Raw genomic sequence first — 20,882 nt, forward strand, 5'->3', positions numbered from 1 at the left:
ACGTGCCCAAGTTGACCATGCCCCAGAGGTTATACCAGTACAGCGAGTTGTCCCAGTTCGGCCTGAGATTAGGACAACAGTTTCAGAGGGAGAGCAACTCAGGCTCAAGAGGTATAAGAAGTACCACCCTCCCACTTTCAGCGGTCTAGCTTCAAAGGATGCTCAGGGTTTTCTGGAGAAATGTCACCGTATCCTTCGTACTATGGGTATTATGGATTCCAGTAGAGTTTCTTTCACGGCATTCCAGTTTAGAGGAGAAGCCTACCAGTGGTGGCGGGCATATGAGTTGGATAGTCCTGCTGAGGTAGCTTCACTTACTTGGACTCAATTTTCAGATATGTTCTTGAGGGAGTATGTTCCTCAGAGTCTTAGGGATGCTTGGCGCGCAGAGTTTGAGTAGCTGCGCCAGGGTTCTATGACCGTGTCAGAATATGTGGTCTGATTTAGTGATTTAGCTAGGCATGCATTAGCCTTAGTTGCTACTGTTCGAGAGTGGGTTCGTAGGTTTATTGAGGGTCTTTACCCTAGTATCAGATATAGTATGGCCCGAGAGCTAGAGATGGAAATCACATACCAACAAGTGGTGTCAATTTCTAGAAGATTGGAAGGTATGCGGACTCGGGAGAGGGAAGAGAGGGAAGCTAAGAGACCCCGAGATTCTGGCACATATAATAATTCTCGTCCCCCAGTTGCAGCCCGACATGGTAGAGGTTATGTGGGTTGTCCTATTCATTCAGCACTTCCAGCTTTCAGTGGTATTCCGACTACTCCCAGACCTCAGGTTTCATATTATGCACCACCAGTGTCTTCTGTACCTCCTGTACGGGGTGCTTTCAGCGGACAGTCTAGTCGATCAGGCCCGAGCCAGTCCCAGCAGCCACGTCCTCCGAGGGCTTGTTTTGAGTGTGGTGACACTCGCCATATTATGAGAGATTGCCCAGATTTAGGAGGGGTGCACCTCAACAGATTTCTCTGGCCCCACCTATTCCACAGGGTCCTCCGGCTTCTCAAGCCATGATTTCTGCACCAGTTGCCACTCCACCTGCACAGCCAGCTAGAGGTGGAGGTCGGGCAGGTAGAGGTCGCCTAGAGGGGGAGGCCAGGCCAGATATTATGCCCTTCCTGCTAGGACAGATGTTGTTGCATCTGATTCTGTTATCACAGGTATTATTCTGGCCTGTCATAAAGATGCGTCATTCTTATTTGATCCAGGCTCCACTTATTCTTATGTGTCATCTTATTTTGCCCCGTATTTGGGCGTATCAAGTGATTCCTTCAGTTCTTCTATTTATGTATCTACACCCGTGAGTGAATCTATTATTGTGGATCGTGTGTATCGGTCGTGTTTAATTATTATCAGTGGTTTTGAGACCAGAGCTGATTTATTATTGCTCAGTATGGTAGATTTTGATATTATTTTGGGCATGGACTGGTTGTCGCCCTATCACGCTATTCTTGATTGTTACGCCAAGACGGTGATGTTGGCTATGCCAGGTCTACCGCAGCTAGAGTGGAGAGGTACCTCAGATCATGTTCCTAGCACGATTGTTTCATTTCTTAAAGCTCAATGAATGGTTGAGAAGGGGTGTGATGCGTATCTGGCTTATGTGAGAGATGTTAGTATTGATACTCCTAATGTGGAGTCAGTTCCTGTAGTAATAGATTTTACTGATATATTTCCAGCGGATCTTCCGGGTATGCCGCCCGACAGGGATGTTGACTTTGGCATTGATTTGTTACCGGGCACTCAGCCCCTTTCTATTCCACCATATCGTATGGCCCCAGCAGAGTTGAAAGAATTAAAAGAACAGTTACAGGAGTTGCTTGATAAGGGTTTCATTCGACCCAGTGTATCGCCTTGGGGTGCTCCTGTCTTATTTGTAAAGAAGAAGGATGGTTCTATGCGGATGCGCATTGATTACCGCCAGTTGAACAAGATTATAGTGAAGAACAGGTATCCATTGCCACGTATTGATGACCTATTTGATCAGCTTCAGGGTGCCAGGGTATTCTCAAAAATTGACTTGCGTTCAGGCTATCATCAGTTGAAGATTCGAGATCTAGATATCCCGAAGACTGATTTCAGGACTCGGTACGGTCATTACGAGTTCCTTGTGATGTCTTTTGGGCCGACCAATGCCCTAGCAGCATTTATGCACTTAATGAATAGTGTATTTCAGCCCTATCTTGATTCCTTCGTTATTGTGTTTATTGACGACATTCCGGTGTATTCCCGGAGTCAGGAAGATCATGAATAGCACCCGAGGACTGTGCTTTAGATTTTGATAGAAAAGAAGTTATATGCAAAAATTTCAAAGTGTGAATTCTGGCTTGATTCAGTGGGATTTTTGGGTCATATAGTTTCGTGCGATGGGATCAAGGTAGATCCAAAGAAGATTAAAGCAGTGCAGAGTTGGTCCAGACCGTCCTCAGTTACGGAAATCCGGAGTTTCCTTGGTTTGGTTGGGTATTATCGCCGATTTGTAAAGGGTTTCTCTTCTATTGCTGCATCTATGACCAAATTGACCCAGAAGGGTGCTCCGTTCAGGTGGACCGAGGAATGTGAGAAAAGCTTCCAAAAGCTCAAGACAGCTTTGACTACAGCCCCAGTATTAGTATTACCTACAGGTACAAGATCTTATACTGTGTATTGTGACACGTCGCGTATTGGTCTCGGCGCAGTGTTGATGCAAGACGGTAGGGTGATTGCTTACGCGTCCAGACAGTTAAAGGTGCATGAGAAAAATTATCATGTACATGACCTGGAGTTAGCAGCTATTGTTCATGCCTTAAAATTTTGGCGGCATTATTTATACGGTGTCCATTGTGAAATCTACACCGATCACCGGAGTCTACAACATGTGTTTAAATAGAAGGATCTTAATTTGCGGCAGCGGAGATGGTTGGAGTTGCTTAAGGATTATGATATCACCATTCTCTATCATCCGGGGAGGGCCAATGTGGTGGCCGATGCTTTGAGTCGTAAGGCGGAGAGTTTAGGTAGCTTAGCATATTTACCGGTAGTAGAGAGGCCTTTAGCCATGGATGTTCAGGCCTTGGCCAACCAGTTTGTTAGATTGGATGTTTCCGAGCCGAGTCAGATTTTGGCTTGCGTGGTTTCTCAGTCTTCACTTTATGATCGTATCAGGGAACGTCAGTATGATGACCCCCATCTGCTTGTCCTTAAGGATACAGTTCAGCACGGTGATGCCAAGGAAGTCACTATTGGAGAAGACGATGTACTACGGATGCAAGGGAGGCTATGTGTGCCTAATGTGGACGGCTTGCGTGAGTTGATTCTCCAGGAGGCTCACAGTTCGCGGTACTCCATTCATCCAGGTGCTGAGAAGATATATTAGGACTTGAGACAACACTATTGTGGAGATGGATGAAGAAGGACATAGTGGGGTATGTATCTTGGTGTCTAAATTGTCAACAGGTAAAATATGAGCATCAACGACCGAGTGGATTACTTCAGAAGTTAGAGATTTCAGAATGGAAATGGGAGCGGATCACTATGGATTTCATTGTTGGGCTCCCACGGACTCAGTGGAGGTTGGACGTAGTTTGGGTGATTGTAGATAGGCTGACCAAATCAGCTCATTTCATTTTATGATTACTACTTACTCTTCAGAGCAGCTGGCTCGGGTATATATTCGCGAGATTGTCAGACTTCACGGTATACCAGTATCTATCATCTCTGACCGGGGTACACAGTTTACCTTACGATTTTGGAGGGCAGTACAACTTTAGTTGGGTACCCGAGTAGAGTTAAGTACAGCATTTCACCCTCAGACGGACGGGCAGTCCGAACGCACTATTCAAATACTGGAGGATATGCTCCGTGCGTGTGTGATAGATTTTGGGGGTGCTTGGGAACAGTTCTTACCACTTGCGGAGTTTGCTTACAACAACAGTTACCAGTCAAGCATTTAGATGGCTCCGTATGAGGCCTTGTATGGTAGGCGGTGCTGGTCTCCAGTGGGTTGGTTCGAACCAGGCGAGGCTAGACTTTTGGATATAGACTTGGTTCAGGATGCCCTGGAAAAGGTTAAGTTGATTCAGGATCGACTTCGTACAGCCCAATCTAGACATAAGAGTTATGCGGATCGGAAGGTTCGTGATGTTGCATTCATGGTTGGTGAGCAGGTATTGCTCCGGGTTTCGCCTATGAAGGGTGTGATGAAGTTCGGGAAGAAGGGCAAGTTGAGCTCCAAGTATATTGGGCCTTTTGAAATTCTTGAGAGAGTTGGAGAGGTGGCTTACAGACTTGCACTACCACCTAGTCTTTCTGTGGTTCATCCGGTATTCCATGTTTCTATGCTTCAAAAATATCACGGCGATCTGTCTCATGTGTTAGACTTCAGTTCGGTTCAGTTGGACAAGGATATATCTTATGTTGAGGAACTAGTGGCTATTTTAGATAGGCAGGTTCGAAAGCTGAGGTCAAAGAACATTGCTTCCGTAAAGGTTCAGTGGAGGGGTCATCCGGTTGAGGACCGATTTGGGAGGTCGAGAATGATTTACGCAGCTGTTATCCACACTTATTCACCACCTCAGGTACTTTTTCTAACTCCGTTCGAGGACGAACGTTTGTTTTAGAGGTGGAGAATGTGATGACCCAAAATATCATCTTTAAATTTAATGATTAATTATGTGATCTAAGAACTATTTACCATTACTAGACTTGCGTGTGCAGTCCCTAAAAATTTTCCGGAAAGTTAAAATGTGAATTAGATGTTTAAAACACAACTGAGTTGACTTTGGTCAACATTTTGAGCAAACGGACTCGGATCAATATTTTGAAAGTTTCGGTAGGTCTGTATCGTGAATTGGGACTTGGGCGTATGCCCGGAACCAAATTACGAGGTCCCTAACCCGAGATATGGAATTTTGATGAAAAATTTAAAGTTTGAGTTCAAATAGCGACCGGATGTCGAATTATATGCAAATAACCCCGGAATAGAATTTTGATGATTCCAACAGCTCTGTATGATGATTTTGGACTTAGAAGCATGATCAGAATTTTATTTGGAAGTCCGTAGTGAAATTAGGCTTGAAATGGCTAAAATAGGAATTTAAAGTTTGAAAGTTTGACCGGGGAGTTGACTTTTTGATATCGGAGTCGGAATCCTGTTCTGAAAATTTTTACAACTCCGTTATGTCATTTATGACTTGGGTGCAAAATTTGAGGTCAATCGGACTTGATTTGATAGGTTTCGACATCGAATGTAGAAGTTGGAAATTCTAAGTTTCATTAAGCTTGAATTGGAGCATGATTCATGATTTTAGCGCTGTTTGATGTGATTTGAGGTATCAAATAAGTTTGTATGATGTTTTAGGACTTGTTGGTGTTTTGGGTTGAGGTCCCGAAGGCCTCAGGTGAGTTTCGGATAGTTAACGGATCAAAAGTGGGACTTAGCTGCTGCAAAAACTGCTGCAATTTTTCTGCTGGAAATGCTGTCAAAATCGGGCTGCCTGTCAAAATCGAGGTCCCTGACAAAATCGAGGTCCCTGACAAAATCGAGTTCCCTGACAAATCGAGCTCCCTGACAAAATCGAGCTCCCTAACAAAATCGAGCTTCCTGACAAATCGAGCTCCCTAATAAAATCGAGGTCCCTTACAATCGAGGTCCTTGACAAAATTGAGGTTCCTGACAAATCGAGGTCCCTGACAAATCGAGGTCCCTGACAAAATCGAGGTCCCTGACAATCGAGGTCCCTGACAAAAATCGAGGTCCCTGACAAAATCAAGCTCCCAAGATCGAACTAGACAGATCGAGCTCCCAAGATCGAATTGGACAGATCGAGTTCCCAAGATCGAACTGGACAGATCTGTAAGTTATAAAAACAGTGGCATTCAACATTTGCCATTTTTGACAAACTTGAGCTTGAAAAGAGGCGACTTTTGACAGATTTTCAAGGAAAAATATTTGAGGTAAGTGATTCCAACTCGGATTTGGTCTATATACACAAATATATTATTGTTTTCACCGTTTAATTAGTGTTTTGAGATTGAAATTTGAAAATTTTTAGAAATCTCATAGAAATGAATTTTTGAGATTTCGGTATCGATCCGGAGTCCGATTGGAGTGAAACTGGTATGGTTGGACTCGTAATTGAATGGGTTATCTGATTTTATAAGTTTCGCCGGATTCCGAGATGTGAGCCCCACAGGCAAATTTTGAGCTAATTTCGGATTTTATTGAAAAATATAGTATTTTTTTATGAAATTGATTCCTATAATTTTGTTTGAATGTATCGAATTACTTATGACTAGATACGAGTCGATCGGAGTCAAAAAATCGAGGAAAAAGCATAATACTTGGTTAAATTGGAGCAAGTCGATGTAAGTGACTTGTCTAACCTTGTGTGGGGGAAATTTTCCTAGGATTGATATTAATTGTAATGTGATGAAAGTCGTGTATACGAGGTGACGAGTGTGTACACGGACTAAATGTAAAGAATTATGTGTTCAAATTATGAATATCACTGTTACATATTAATTAAATTATTAAATCTTGTTATATTCTCCATTAATGATTTGATTTGTATACCTTAAATCTGCTTGACATTTTCCTGCTAATTGTTTTACCTGTTTGATTGAAACTTAATTTCTTTTATACTGTGCATTATTTGAAGGTTAATTTTTCTTTAAATGAAGTATTATTAATATGAAATATTATTTTCCTGAATTATTTTATTCCTGATTATTTTCGCAAGATTTTTGGTACTCATTGTGATGGAGCCGTGAGCTCTTTATTGTGGAAAAATATTATTTTTGGATTATTTTGGCATGAGCTGTGAGCTCTTTATTATTGAAAAATATTGTTGTTGATTTATTTTTGAAAAATTGAAATATTGGGCACTTGAGGTGCAAATTATGATATATTGTGATATTGATACGCATGCGGTGGTATAAGGTCTGGGGATTGAAACGCATGCGGTGAGATAAGGGTGGCTTGATACGCGTGACTAGTAGGGGTAACTACTAGAAGTCATGCAGTGTGATAAGGAAGGCTAAAACGCGGGATGCTATTTCAGAAAAAATATTTTTTAAAATAAATTATGAAGGCTCCCGCGGTGATATAAGAAAATGAGATATTGTGAAATTATTTATAATTTGGGACTACGAGGCGGTACCTCGGTAGTGCCCTTGTTGATATTGATTTATGGCCATAGTTGCTTTCGATTAATTGTTGTGATTTTCATAAAGTTGAAGAAAATTCTGTTTTGATTCCACGATATATTATTTGCAATTATTTGATGTCATTAAATGTGACATACTATTTGATTCATTTTCAATGTCATTTTATTTTACTACATTGATAAACATTTTATCATGCCATTATTATATTCCAGTAGGGCCTCACCTGACCTCGTCACTACTCTACCGAGGTTAGGCTTGGCACTTACTGGGTACCGTTGTGGTGTACTCATACTACGCTTCTGCACATCTTTTTATGCAGATCCATGTATATTTTACCAGCCTAGACGTCAGTAAGTTACCTGCGCACGGAGACTTCGAGGTATATCTGCCAGCGTCTGCAGACTCCGGAGTCCCCTTCTATCATTTTATGTTGCTTTCTTATATTTTATTTAGACCTTGACATATAGAGACATTGAGAATAAATTCTTAGAAGCTTGTGATTTATATCTACCGGGTTTTGGGAGTTGAAATTGTTTGAATTGTAGTTTATTTATTATTCTTCCGCATTGATAGGCTTACCTAGTCTTAGAGACTAGGTGCCATCACGACACCCTACAGAGGGAATTTGGGGTCGTGATAGCATCATTTAGATTATTATTAGTTGGGTTAACTTCAGGAGCAGGATTAGTGGGTGTATCGTCATCCAATTGCGTTTCATCAAAATCTATTTCTTCATTATCATTTTCATCAATAGTTGGATTACCATAAATATCATTCATATATTCATGGTTTAATTGTTCACCGGGTGCAATATTATGTCAAAATTGACTCTCGGTAAATTATAATAAACTATTATTGCTATCAAGAATAGGAGGTGTAGGACGGGTAACAGGTTTGGGTCGGGGAGCCGGGGGAAGTGGAGGAAGAACAGATTGGCCACTAGATTCACCACTCTTGGATTTTTTCTTATTTTTACTAAACATTTTTTTTAAGGAATAAACCATCTTAATTAATCAAGCAAAGTAAATAAAACAAACAAAACTATAATATTAAAACTTAAGAGTTGGAACGAGTTTACCGAATTGACGAACAACTTGTTGAAAATTAATTATCGTTAAAGACTTGAAGACTTCAATTCACCAACTTCACAATTTTGCACAAAATGTAACAATTAAGTAAGCAATTATAGAAGAATATTAGAGAGAGATTGATGATTTTGTGAGAAAAATAAAAGAATGAGGGGGTATTTATAGTTGAAAATAGGGGAAAAGTGTAATTATAAAAAGTTTGGGGTTAAAACATAGTTTGGGGGTTTAAATGGCTATTTTGGCAGACCAAACGGCTAGTTTTTAAATGGTCAAACTTTCAATTTTTTTTTAAAAAATTATCCGTTGGGCCCGTTTAGGATCGCTTGAACCGACCCACTTCTCAGCCGGTCCCCGTCCCAAACGGTCCCGGTCTCGCGGGCCTCCCCTATAGGACCGGCTCACTACCCAGCCCACCTCCCCACGGTCCTGGTTCTATCTGGTTAGGACCGTTTAGGCCCATCGTCCATTTGGGCTTGCGGTCCTGGACCGTTCACGGTCCTAACCGGCCCACATGCCACCCTTAATCTTAGCTAAATGTCAATCCACGTGGGATGATGGTGGCCATGGTGGAGGGTCCTAATGGAGGAGGGGTATTTTTGTACCACTTTTGTAACATTAGGGGTAAGGGTGGACCAAAATTATAACGGAGGGTATAAATAATCATTTTCGCATAGTATAGGGGTATTTTTGACCCTTTTCCCTTTTTTTAAAGCCAAAAAGTCGACATTTTGAGAAAAAATTCACAAGAAGACAACCTACGTTAATCAGAAATTTCAGAAATCAGCTCACCGTTTTTAAGGATTCATCCTTTGACTATATACAAACCTAAAGAATTGTGTTGAAATCATCAAGATGGTAGAGCTCAAATTTCTTGGTATGGATTTTGGTTGTGTAATGGGATCCCTTAGCAAAGGTGAATTCCCAGAAAAAAATTGTTTGTTTCCCTTAATATCCAAGCTCCTGGGCTACGTCATTGTTGCTGCCTCCACCACTGTTAAACTTCCTCAGGTATTTTCCTTAAAAATCCAGTCTTTTTTTTTCACATTTTATCGTGTCCTACTTTAGAGACTTACAATTTTATGATATTTAATTTCCACCCACGTTAAGTTGTCTATATCTTGAACCTCATCTAGCTTAACAGCTGATACATAGTCATCACTGTCCCATTTTTATGCAAGGTATTCATGTGGGCACGGAGTTTATGATGTTAATTTGACTTGGATATATTGAAGGAAAATATTAAGGTGATAATTGAAAAGTAATCAGATAAAGAAAAATCAAGAAATCTGAATATTTGAATGAATTTGAATTATTAAAAGTTGTAAAAGCGGTATGTGTCAAATGTAAGACATACAAAATGGAAAGGGTGCCATATAAATTAGGATAGGGGAAGTAATATTTATATATGTTTAGGTTAAAGATTATGTAGGTGGGTCGTCCGGTGCTGCTTCTGTGATCTTCTTGTACATTTCAGGTGAAAGACAACGAAATTTTTGGGATCCTGTTTTTCCCAAATTTAGGAACTACAAAGATTCAACATAGGGTTATGGGTTGGTAAGCTAAGTTGTTTAGGCTGTCATTACTTTCTTAATTTGCACGTCTACTGGCTATAGCGATTCACAGATTGGACTAAGTGTATCACATATCCCATCTCTTCCTCTTGCAGATATTAAAAATTTTACAGCACAAAAGTGTTAGAGGGCTTAGTGTTGTGAGCTTCGAGCTAGAAGTAACTGGTTATACCATTGCTTTAGCATATTGCCTTCACAAAGGACTTCCATTTTCAGCTTTTGGAGAGTATGTTTTTCTTTTGATTCAAGGTATGTTCAACATATGCATCTTGCTTTCGGAATTCATTTAATATTCTATTCTGATATGTTGAGAAAGCGTTGGGATGCAGCTTCTCAAATTTGCATTGGAGTTCTACTGGTTTGAGTGCAGAATTGTTTGGTTGTGGTTGTTTTAGCTAACCATGCATCTGTTTCTATTCTTCCTTTTCATTGACCAACCAATTCAACTGGTTTGGGTGCAGAAGTGTTGTGGTTGTTTTAGCTAACCATGCATCTTTTTCACTGGTTCTTCTTCATTGAACAACCAATTCAATTCCTTTAAGCAGTTCTGGACAAGCCAAATGGCTGATGATCCGAGACAGCAGCTGGACATTTGTTTTCCGAGATTGGAATAAAAGATGCTTGTAGTTGCATGGTTTTTGTTAAGCAACAGCAACTCTAGGCCTCAGTCCCAAACAAGTTGGGGTCACCTATTGCGTCATTTAAGCTCAACCCATGTCATCATCATACCATGGTTTTTCTTAAGTGTTTGAACAAATATCTAGATTGTACCTATTTACCTTTTTTGAGTTCATGGCAAATGCTATGATATGGTAGTTTGGTTATTCACTCCTTTGTCGATAGAGTAAATCACCTTCATTTCATTGCACTTCAATATCTCAATTTCTTAGTTTCGTATGTTTTCTTAAATTGTGTAACGTGTCTCATCTATAATTTCAAATTGTTAGTGAAATATACTTTAATTTTGCAAAGCACCCCTCATTTGCGGGTTTGATTCTTTTTGTTGAGTCAAGTATGTGGAAATATTTTGCTGATGGGCTCAAACCATGTTGAATTGGTGATGTTGAAGGAGATACTTTTATTTATTTATTTTAGGTCTGCAAGGCTGCAAGATCATCTTGTGCTTTTTTACTTGTTGCAGCTATCATATTGGTTGCGATCATCTATTATTTTTCTCTGCCTTTGGGAACAAAGACATGGATTAGAGCATTACTGTATCCTACCTCCTCCACCTTTGAATTCGTAAAAAGTGTTCCGTATCAATTAGCCATTTAGACTACTCTTTTTTGTTAATTTTAGGTGCTCCTTCGGATGGAATTAGAATCTGTTGTTCCTCCTATTTAAATAAACAGATATTGTGCTGTCGCTCCAACTCTTTTGGCAGGTCAAATTGATCCAATCCTTTTTGAGGCCTTATATGTAAGTGGTGACTTATAATTCCTGTCTGTAAAATATTTTTGCTCATCTACCCTCAATTAGTAATTTTTTGTTTTGGTAGACTACAATGCTCGAAAGATATAGATTCCTCTTTCATAAGTGGATTCCATAGAAAGAGTATACCACGGCTCATTCTTGTCTTGGAATAATTTTTTGCAGGCCTCTCAGCATGCAATTTTTCTTTTTTCAAGGATTCCACAGATCTGGAAGAATTTTACGGTACTTATTCGTGTGATGATGGTTCTCATTTTAATATTGCTGTGATGTTGAGAGCGGAGATAACAGATGGTACTTTTGCAGATTTGACTTGACATATGGAGTGTTGCCTGATTTCTAATAATGTGATGCTGTTTTACCTATAAACTTTTTGCTTTTGGTAGCATTAAACTTTTAGCTTATGGTTTGACGACTTGTCATTGTGTATGTAACATGTCAACTCTTTTGGTATCTTAATTATCTGAAACTTGATCCGTACTGAAACATGCTGTGTTTAATGGGTATCTGCTGTAACATGCAGTTTCCTTGCTATGCACTATATTGCTTGAATGTTTTCTACTCTGTCAATGGAAATCATGCCAAATGTGATGGAATTGTAATGAGAGGGAGGGAGCTCTTATGTGAATGCTTTTAAAGTAGATGATGAATGAGTGAGATAAAATCAGAGACCGTCCATGCAAGTACACATGAAGTTTCGTACCTGATTGAATTCTTACATTTATTTATTTATTTATTTATCCAATAATGTTTACAAGAATCACTGCATGTGCAGTTACATTTTTGCTACATTCATTCTTTTCTGACAGCTACTTAATGTAATTATTCTTTTTTATCATTAATGTTGTTTGAGCAGAACAGAAGTACTGGGGAGCTAAGCTTCTTAACCTTTTTTATGAACTTTGGTGGTTCCATGGGTAAGTTGACCATTGAACTTCTGGTTGCACTTACGAAATATTGAAGTTCTCACCCGCTCTTTTCCTCTCTATGTTGCAGTTAGAGTGTTTACCAGCCTCCAAGAGAAAGCTCCAATGAGTGGTATGCTCTGATTTTCTTTGATCTAAGCCTCCATATAATTCTGCAAAGTGCTCTCTGGATATGGAACCATTGTGGCGTAGTGTATTTCCAAACAATAAGCTGATGCATTCTTATTTTGCAATATAATCTAAGTTTTTAGATGTGCATAACAATGATTTATACACTTGATGGTTCTGCTGTATTATCATCATTGCTAATTACTATCTTCACTAGTCTCTTTCTGCTACAGTAGAATGTGAGGTCGGCTCAGTTTGTCCTAATCAAGTGTTCTTAAGATGTTTTAGGGGGAAAAAAAAGGAAAATTTAATTGAAAACACTAGATGCTTGTGCTGAATGTCCTTTAGATCAATATTGCTCATGCTTTATTCCTTTCTGTAGTTATGGTTTTTGGAGGTGCAGGTGGAGAAGAACTAAATCTTTTTGTGACCTACACGGTTGTTTAATAGCATTAATTTGAAAGTATACATGCAACTTTGGGAATTAAAAATGGAGTGAACAAATTACTTGAATGTGGTGTAAAGAATAACCTTTAATAGTTCAGGTAGTTGAAAATACTAAGAAAATTCAAAATACTAAAAAAGGAATTTTCTTAGTTGATACGAGCTGATGTGAAAGATTTTGGACATACATAGTTGAGGAGACGTGTCCATTTGCTAGCTGAATCCTTACGCAGTTCAAATATACTTGAACTGATCTCTTCACTTCTAAGATTTCTGAAATGCTATTCTTTTGTAAGAAGGAATTTCTCTTCACATCCTATCATTGTATGATCTTTGTAATTTGATCAATCAATCGGGGACATATGATAAAATTGTAATTTGATCAATTCTGCATTTTTAACTCCCCGAGTTTGATTTTGTTTGCAGTTGTCATGGGATCTGTGATTGGTATACTGATGAATGGTACCATCTTGAGTCAAATTCTCTTGTATCCAGCACCAGCACCTAAGAAAGGGAAGAAGACAGATTAGAAGTTTCAGCTTGGTATGCTGGCAATGGCTTTGCTACTTCTTTCTCCTGCACCATGAAGCTCAATGCAGTGATACTCGAGCATGAATACTGTCGTTCATTTGCCCATGTCATCCACTAAAGTATCTGACATAGATTTGCCTAGTTCAAAATCTAGGGTGTTTCATAAATTTACTTCAACACTAGTCCTCTTGAATTTTTAGTTGTCATCGATACACGAGTCATGAATAGAGTAGTTCATTTATACATGTGATTCCCCTGAGAAGCTGTCGTAGATTTACTTAGTTCAAAATATAGGATCTATGTCCAAGTTAAACTTCAAGATTAGTCTTCTTGAATGTTTGAATTGTTACATGAAAATACAACAACACTTTGGTATGAACATTTCTTCTTCTTTTTTTTTCCGATTACATATAGCGCATACAGATTGCCTTCGGTAAAGATCAGCTCTGTAACAACATTTCATTGACCTCTTCACAGTTACAGATTCAACTTTCAAGCTTCAAACACATGAGTTAGAATGTTTCTAACAGTGTCCAGAATATCATCCTCGTTGCACGAAGTTACAAACTTAACCCATAGAAGAATGGGGAATTCAGTCTTCTGTACTGGAACTGTGATCAAATATGCAGCAACCATTATAGACGCGGCGAGATGACGGGGAGAAGTATTAAAAGATGAAATCTCCCCCTTTTCATAGAGTAAGTCCATAATATCCATACAAGCTTCAAGTTTTAATTGCTCTCCAACTCTAGCAACTTCCTTCAATTTGGTAATTAGATCTTCTAAGAATCTGAAGGCAATGCTTCTTAACATACCAATCTCAAATTTCAATACCTGCATTAACACTAACTCAGCTTCTAGAAAATCCTTTGTTGTAAAATGCTGCTCTGTAATGGTGTTGTCGGATAAAGACTTGAAACATTTGACGTGAAGTGGAGGAGAATCGTGTATTTTGGTTGAGATCCATAGTGCTGCGAGAGCAAATAGCTGCAAATTGCTTTCTCTCAGAGGCAGCTGTAAGAGCCAGGTTTTAGCAGCATCGTTAATTCCTTTTCTGGAAATTAGAGATGGGTAGAATCGATCGGCGAAAAGTGAAAGTGCCGAGTATTTGACGATGGGTGAAACTTGAAGCTCCTGTCCTGATTGAATCAGGAACTCTACCGCTCGACCTCGCAAACAAGTACAAACCTCCTTCATTCGAAACCTATTTGACGAAACGCCTAAAAGAACCAAATGCTGAAGAAGAAACTCATTTACCTAATTTAACCATCAATCGGTTTGAAATCATAAAGGAAATATGAGTATGATTATCAATTTCTGTAACACAATTATTGTTCTAAACTTGAAACGACATCCAAAATCCCGCCAAATACTGCATCAGAAGATGAACGGATAAGAGATTGCTAAACTAATCAGCGGATCGGAAATCCAAATTCAAATATGCAGCTCATAGTTCCTTTCCGGTCGCAGGTGTTCATTAGACTAGTCACATCGTCATATAAATATATACCAATATTTACCGGCATCTTTACACAAATAGTGGGCTGGATTCACTATTTACTTTACTTAGCCGGTATATATGATGATACACATATTATACATGGATTATACATCTGCCAACTATTTTTAGTTTAAGTAGTTGAGTGGGCGACTATTTAAGTTAATTCTTATCATCCCTCTTCAAGCGTAACACAATTTAGAGATTGAAATGTAGGTTGATTTCGTGGGTGATAATTCAATTTTTACTTTATCCCCTCAATGCTTTCAAAGATCAAGCTCAATATTATGAGATGAAAAGATGCTGAATTCCTGAGAGTGTTCTTTATTGGCTAGGCTAGTCATTTTTATCAGTATCTTGCTTCTTTATGGTCTAGAATAGTCACTAATTACTTTTAGCTCGTAGAATCTCAAATCCCAGGAATTGGATTCATCTTGATTACCCGCCGAAAAATAACATTTTAAGCAAGCTTAACAGAGTGGCTTTTTGAACACAGCTCTTGTATATTACGGAAAAATTGGCTTGTTCTAGTATTCGTGCTAATTTGCGTACGCCTCAACTATTCAACTAAGTACCTTCTACTTACTATCAACACATGTATGGGGTGACTCTGCCATCTAAAGCTAAGATAGATAAAAAGAAATCGCTTAACATTTTGTCTCGATCAATACGTGAACCTTGGTCTCCCATGATTTTCATCCACTTTATTGACCAAAGGATCGCAAGGGTGCATGGGCTAGAGCGAACATTCTTAAGGATCAGCAAACCAAACTGTAGCGCACTTGGTTCAGACTCCAACTAAACCCATAAGCTTCTGACGTTATATTTAAGATCAACACACTATGGATGCAGCTTAAAGCAAAATATTGTCAACAGATTCAATAATAATCTACTTGAAAATTGATTGACAATATACAATGGATAAGGAAGAGTTTGATGAACAAAGCAAAGGTACGAAATATCAACAAACAAGAACAATCGATGCGGACATTCTAGAAGCAGAAACTGCTTGGGTGGGGGGGGGGGGGGTGTTGAACAGGTTCTTGTATCCAGTTTTTTTTCCATAATCAACCATAGGCGATGACAGTTCTGGCAAATTTCAAGGAAGCATGACCCTTGTTCCAAAACCAACCTGTGCAGCTTGCCGAAGCACAGCTTCGTCAATTTCAAACCTTAAATCTAACATCTTATACATTAATTAAACCGGAATCAAGCAAGCAAAAGCTTACAAACCAATCACCAAAACATCACTTACATATGGAGTGATGCTATCGAGTCCTTGGGTAAAGCAAAAGTAACAAAATATTCTTTAAGGTACAACTATTAACAGAAAGCTTATCCTATACATAGTCTAGATTTCAAAAACAGACTGTCGTCGAGAATGCATAACAGAAATCAAGAAATACCCAAGAAAACTACTACCAACCACTGAAGTTATTTTGACCACCGGTGCAAGACAGTAATAGTCTTAAAACAACAATACTATTGACATCAAGCAAGATAGAGAGGTAGCAAAAATCCTTCCGAAACACATTCCAATACGAACAAATTCAGTGGTTTAACCACCAAATCAACTAACTAAACCCAGTGTATTGTAAGAGTGAGTTCTCAAGTCATAAAAAATCAACCATGAGAACACACATGCATAAGTAATAACCAATGTCCATTGACTTGGATTTAGTGGTGGAGAAAACCTAATGACCCCATTGTTAAAAAAAAGGAGGAGATAAATATTAGTTAATTTTTCAATAACTGAAGAAAGGATAATTCTCCACAACCCTGAAGGTGCATGCAATTATCAATCATGCAGGCTGCAGCATAGCCGAAGTTCTAACAGTAATGGTCATAAATTAACTATAAGTGATACTCAGACCAATAGTTTCAGTAATCGAATGACCAAGAAGGCTTTGCTTGTTAGACCAACAATGGTAACAGAATCTGAATATGCATTCTCAAACAGCCAGAATATTACTGCTATATATGGTAAAGACCCAAAACACTGTAGCAGTGGAAGATAACCATCCAATACCTGCTATCAACCAAGCATGAAGAAAACAGCAAAATACGGTTCACAACCAAGCATGAAGAAAACAGCAAAATACGGTTCACAATAGCATACTTATGAGGCAGTCATTTAGTTAGATCAGCAACTTTAAATTGATTGTCGCAGCTACTTCCGAAGAGTAACATTCTCCCATCACAATATGAACTAATCAGTGATGCTGCAGCTTAAGAACCAAATCCAAAGGGTTTTCAGTTGCCTTAATATAATTTTTTTTATAGAAAACTCTAGTGAAAGCGACACAAGCCATAACTAAGCTGAAGAAATAGCTCATCATGAAACCAGACTAAAGGACAGAAGCTGGTCAAGAAGCCAATAAATCAGGCATGCAGAAGAACAAAAAAAATGTTGTTTTCCCTCTAAATTAGCTTCAATCACCCTTTTCTGATAAAGTTAGTTGATATATTCATTTGATTTAGCTAAATGATTGTAGACAATGCCCGCAAGGAGAGTATGGCTAAATTATGGCCTTCAAGGACAACAGTAGAGGAACTGGTATGAATAATAACTACACAAACCATCCATGATCTCCATTCTTATTAAGGACTCCAATTACATGAAGTCACCAAAATTTTCTTAACTAGAACAGAGCTAATTAAGCCAACATGGTATCACGGGAACTCACTATTTCTTAGCCCCAAACCCAGAGTTTAACCAATGCAAAGTAAAGAGCTTCTAAGGAGTCCAGAAGTACATCTCAACACCCAAAAAGAACCAGAAATCTACTGAAACGATTTCTTTACCCAACATCTAGAGTTGAAACCTTGGCTTAAACAATATCTTGATCTAATAGCAGAGTTAATATATACTCTAGTTCTCAAAATGAACAAATCCATGCTCTAATTCTCAACATGTTTCCCAAGTGTCATCACAAGTCACATAGGGCACATTGAGAGGATGATAAAGAAAGATCATTCCGAGAAACAGGCTATATTGCATTTTAAAATTTATTGTAGCATACCAAGGCCTTGAAACACTCTTCCCTTTTCAGTTAGGAAGCAGCTTTGACTATTCAAGCCTGACTTTTCACCATTGTCCTTCATTTACCAGGTGAATCACACTATTGCAAACTTCCCCTCATTCACCAAAAATAAAAGAATAATTCCTGCTAAGGGCACGCCACAAACCCACATGATTCGAGTGGTGAATAAATGAAGCACAATATAATATAAAAAGTGCAACGTTAATTAGGTAAAAGCTGTGGAACAAACAAGCTGTAAGACTAGTGAATTTTCATAAGAGGTGTTTAATGAAGTTGATCCTGAGTTCAGCCTTTAAATCTTCCCATGATGCTATCACGTCATCAATAACATAGGAGTGAATCAAAATCTTGACTTCCTATTAGCTTAATGCGTTTAACATAGTGTATAAGAGAAAGCAATAGTATGTCTCTTCTACTGCATTTGTTTTTTCAGTTTCCCGTTCAAGTGCATTTGATATGTCAGGAAAATGTGTTCACATTATTGAATCTTTGGTATGGACCGTATTTATACTGAAAACTCTGCAAAGCACAAACCACAAAACACATTCAAAAATCACCAACTTTTGGATTATAACCTTTTCCTTCCTTTCTTTTTCAGAAGATAGCATGTTGTGTCCTCTCCCAGTAGAAGTAATAAGAACTCCACGTAAAAGGAGCATATAAGCCCAAAAAGAGTATCACTAGCACATGAGGGAAAAGAGGAAACTCAAGGACAAGGTCCAACCATAAAGGCTGAACCGGTTGTTGCATTAACCAGCACGCGAACTCAAGAATATATAAATGTAATAAGAGCCAAATAACTCCAATAGCAGAATATTTGAGCATAACATTGATATCAGTCAGCTCCTTTTTCTAAGTATTTCTGGAACTGGAACTCCCACCAAAGCTCGACCACCTTCTGAATGTGCAAGCCACCAGATGTCTTCCCGTTGTAAGTCCTAGCCTTGCCTTAAAGGAATTGGACCTCCCGGTACTGCTTGACGCAATATTCGCACCACCTACTTGGGCGGCCACCTGCCTATTTTCACTCCCAACTTCAGGGACACCACCATCACTGGCGCTTGCATCGGGATTTTCAGGTTCAGTTGCATCCAAGTTCACGGCCACAGAACCCCTAGTGGTCCTCAACCAGTCTGCACTTTCAGAAGTCACCAATCTACACTTCTTAACCTTTACTTTCACCAAATTCGGACATCCACCAGCAAGTGCTTCCATACCCTGATCGGATACTGGGCAACTCTTTATACAGAGTTTTCTCAAAGCATTACATTTTGCAGCTATGCACGACAGTTCAGGATCCCCAACAGTTTCACTTCCACACAAAGCCAATCTCTCTAAATTCAAGCAATTCGTAGCCAGCTTCTCCAAACTAGCACATGTCGGGTTCACACCGATTAAAACCAATTCTTGTAAGTTGGGGCAATGTTTTGCCACAGCAATTAACCCTTCATCACTTATCCTGTTAGTCTTCCATCCATCAATATGAAGCTTTCTTAAAAGCTTACAGTGTTCAGCAACAGTCTTTAAACCAATATTAGTGCATTCAGGCGTTTTCACAAGGTGCAGAATTTCAAGATTTAAACATTTAGAAATAGCAGCAAGACCAGTGTCACTTACCTGAAGCCTCTCAAGATGAACTTCAACAAGTCCACAGCTAACTTGTTCAGCAATCACTTCCAGAAGCTTATCCCAATCTCCAGAACACCGGAATAGCTTAAGCGTCCGCAAATTCTTCGATCCAATAATTAACGGTCCAAAACACTGTCCATTATACAGTTCCTTAAGGCATATAACTCTTAGAGAACCTCCTGCAACACCAGGACCAATCGGCTCAGCCGACGCGCCATCTGTGATGCCACGTAGGCGCTTTACTGACAACTCTTCCAGCGCCGAGCAGTTATTCAACACGGCGTTCATGCCTTTAGCTCCAAAAGCACACGATCCACAAGATAGCTTCTTCAAACCCTTGCAATTCTTCGCGAAAGCTTCCATTCCAGCATCAGTAAGCTCACGGCACGATCGGAGCTTCAAACGAGTTAGGTTCCGGCACCGTAACGAGATAAGCACCAACGCCTCGTCACCTATACTCGTAGATCTACGGTCACATTTCAAAGCGAGTTTCGTGACCGAATCGAATCGTGAAAAAATCAAAGGAACCACCGTTACAAGGTCTGATTGCGCGTTGAGAGAGAGACGGTGACGGCTCTGACCTTCGACGCGGAGCCAACGGCGGCAGACGAGAGAACAACTTTTCCGGTCACCTGAGCTAAGAGACTGGAAAATGCAAGCTAAACACTCATCAGGAATATAGTTAGTATAATCAAAATCTCCGACTTCGAATACATCAATAACAGCATCGTCGGAATCGTCGCTATCTTTCATGGAAGAAATCGGCGATGAGGATCTGAATTTGATACGGTTATGAGCTCCGGCGAAGGTGGAAGCTGATTGACCCATCCACCACTAGCCAAAAAGAAGGAAAAAAGCTAATTATATCCACTTGTGGTGAATTGCTATTTTTTCCACTGTCCTTTTGTCTTCGTCTTTTTCGGGTGAAGAAGCTGCATTGCGGGTGAGAAAGCGGACCTGAAATTAGAATTAGTTCGGATTTTATTCTATTTTTTTGGCAAGTTTGTTAGGGCCAGGTAAGTGTTAAGGTTAAATTACGTTTTAGGAAATGGTTGTTATATCTGATTTCAGGGGGGTGTAAAACTTGAACAATAGTCAAAAGTGCGTGCCGTGTGGACAACCTAAAAGCTGCAAGTAGGCGTGCCTGTTGGGGTCTTTGAGAGTAAAAAATACCGTTTGATACATAAACCATTCCTTATTCAGGTAAATTTAGGAAAAAATATCACATCTCAAAGGATGTGTTTGGTAGGGAGGAAAATGTTTTCCTAAAAAAAAGTTTTCGTGAAAAATGAGTAGTGTTATCACTTATTTTTTCTTGTTTGGTTGGCGAGCGAAAATATTTTTTCTGGAAAATATTTTCTAGTATTTGGTTAGAGATTAAAAAATATTTTTTAGAAAAATAATTTTTTATGCTACTCACCTCACCCCCTCCTCAAGTCCCTATGTTTCCTGTGCTCTCCCC

At 39.2% G+C, this 20,882-nt stretch overlaps 3 protein-coding genes across 4 annotated transcripts; 1 reads left to right on the forward strand and 2 right to left on the reverse strand.

The window, feature by feature from the left end:
- Positions 1 to 8,963: 8,963 nt before the first annotated feature.
- LOC107799785 (mannose-P-dolichol utilization defect 1 protein homolog 2) lies at positions 8,964 to 13,656 on the forward strand. Of its 2 annotated transcripts, none has more exons than XR_001651208.2 (8): positions 8,964 to 9,246; positions 9,905 to 10,058; positions 10,951 to 11,023; positions 11,162 to 11,228; positions 11,406 to 11,465; positions 11,764 to 11,934; positions 12,097 to 12,157; positions 12,237 to 12,278. XR_001651208.2 is itself a non-coding variant. In XM_016622936.2 (8 exons), the coding sequence occupies exons 1-8, from the start codon at positions 9,091 to 9,093 to the stop codon at positions 13,246 to 13,248; spliced, it is 717 nt and encodes a 238-aa protein (XP_016478422.1). In that variant the 5' UTR covers positions 8,965 to 9,090; the 3' UTR covers positions 13,249 to 13,656. The 2 variants fall into 2 exon arrangements, 1 of the variants encoding a protein (XP_016478422.1); XM_016622936.2 differs by lacking the exon at positions 11,764 to 11,934 and adding an exon at positions 13,145 to 13,656 and having other exon boundaries at positions 8,965 to 9,246.
- An 81-nt stretch (positions 13,657 to 13,737) lies between these two features.
- On the reverse strand, positions 13,738 to 17,833 carry LOC107799786 (cyclin-J18-like). The gene has a single exon (XM_075226212.1). The coding sequence runs from the start codon at positions 14,444 to 14,446 to the stop codon at positions 13,742 to 13,744; it is 705 nt and encodes a 234-aa protein (XP_075082313.1). The 5' UTR covers positions 14,447 to 17,833; the 3' UTR covers positions 13,738 to 13,741.
- Positions 17,834 to 17,973: 140 nt separating this feature from the next.
- On the reverse strand, positions 17,974 to 20,447 carry LOC107779658 (F-box protein At1g47056-like). The gene has a single exon (XM_075226211.1). The coding sequence runs from the start codon at positions 20,246 to 20,248 to the stop codon at positions 18,644 to 18,646; it is 1,605 nt and encodes a 534-aa protein (XP_075082312.1). The 5' UTR covers positions 20,249 to 20,447; the 3' UTR covers positions 17,974 to 18,643.
- Positions 20,448 to 20,882: the final 435 nt, after the last annotated feature.

The sequence above is a fragment of the Nicotiana tabacum genome, chromosome 12, assembly GCF_000715075.1.
Source record: "Nicotiana tabacum cultivar K326 chromosome 12, ASM71507v2, whole genome shotgun sequence".
Classification (NCBI taxonomy): Eukaryota; Viridiplantae; Streptophyta; class Magnoliopsida; order Solanales; family Solanaceae; genus Nicotiana; species Nicotiana tabacum.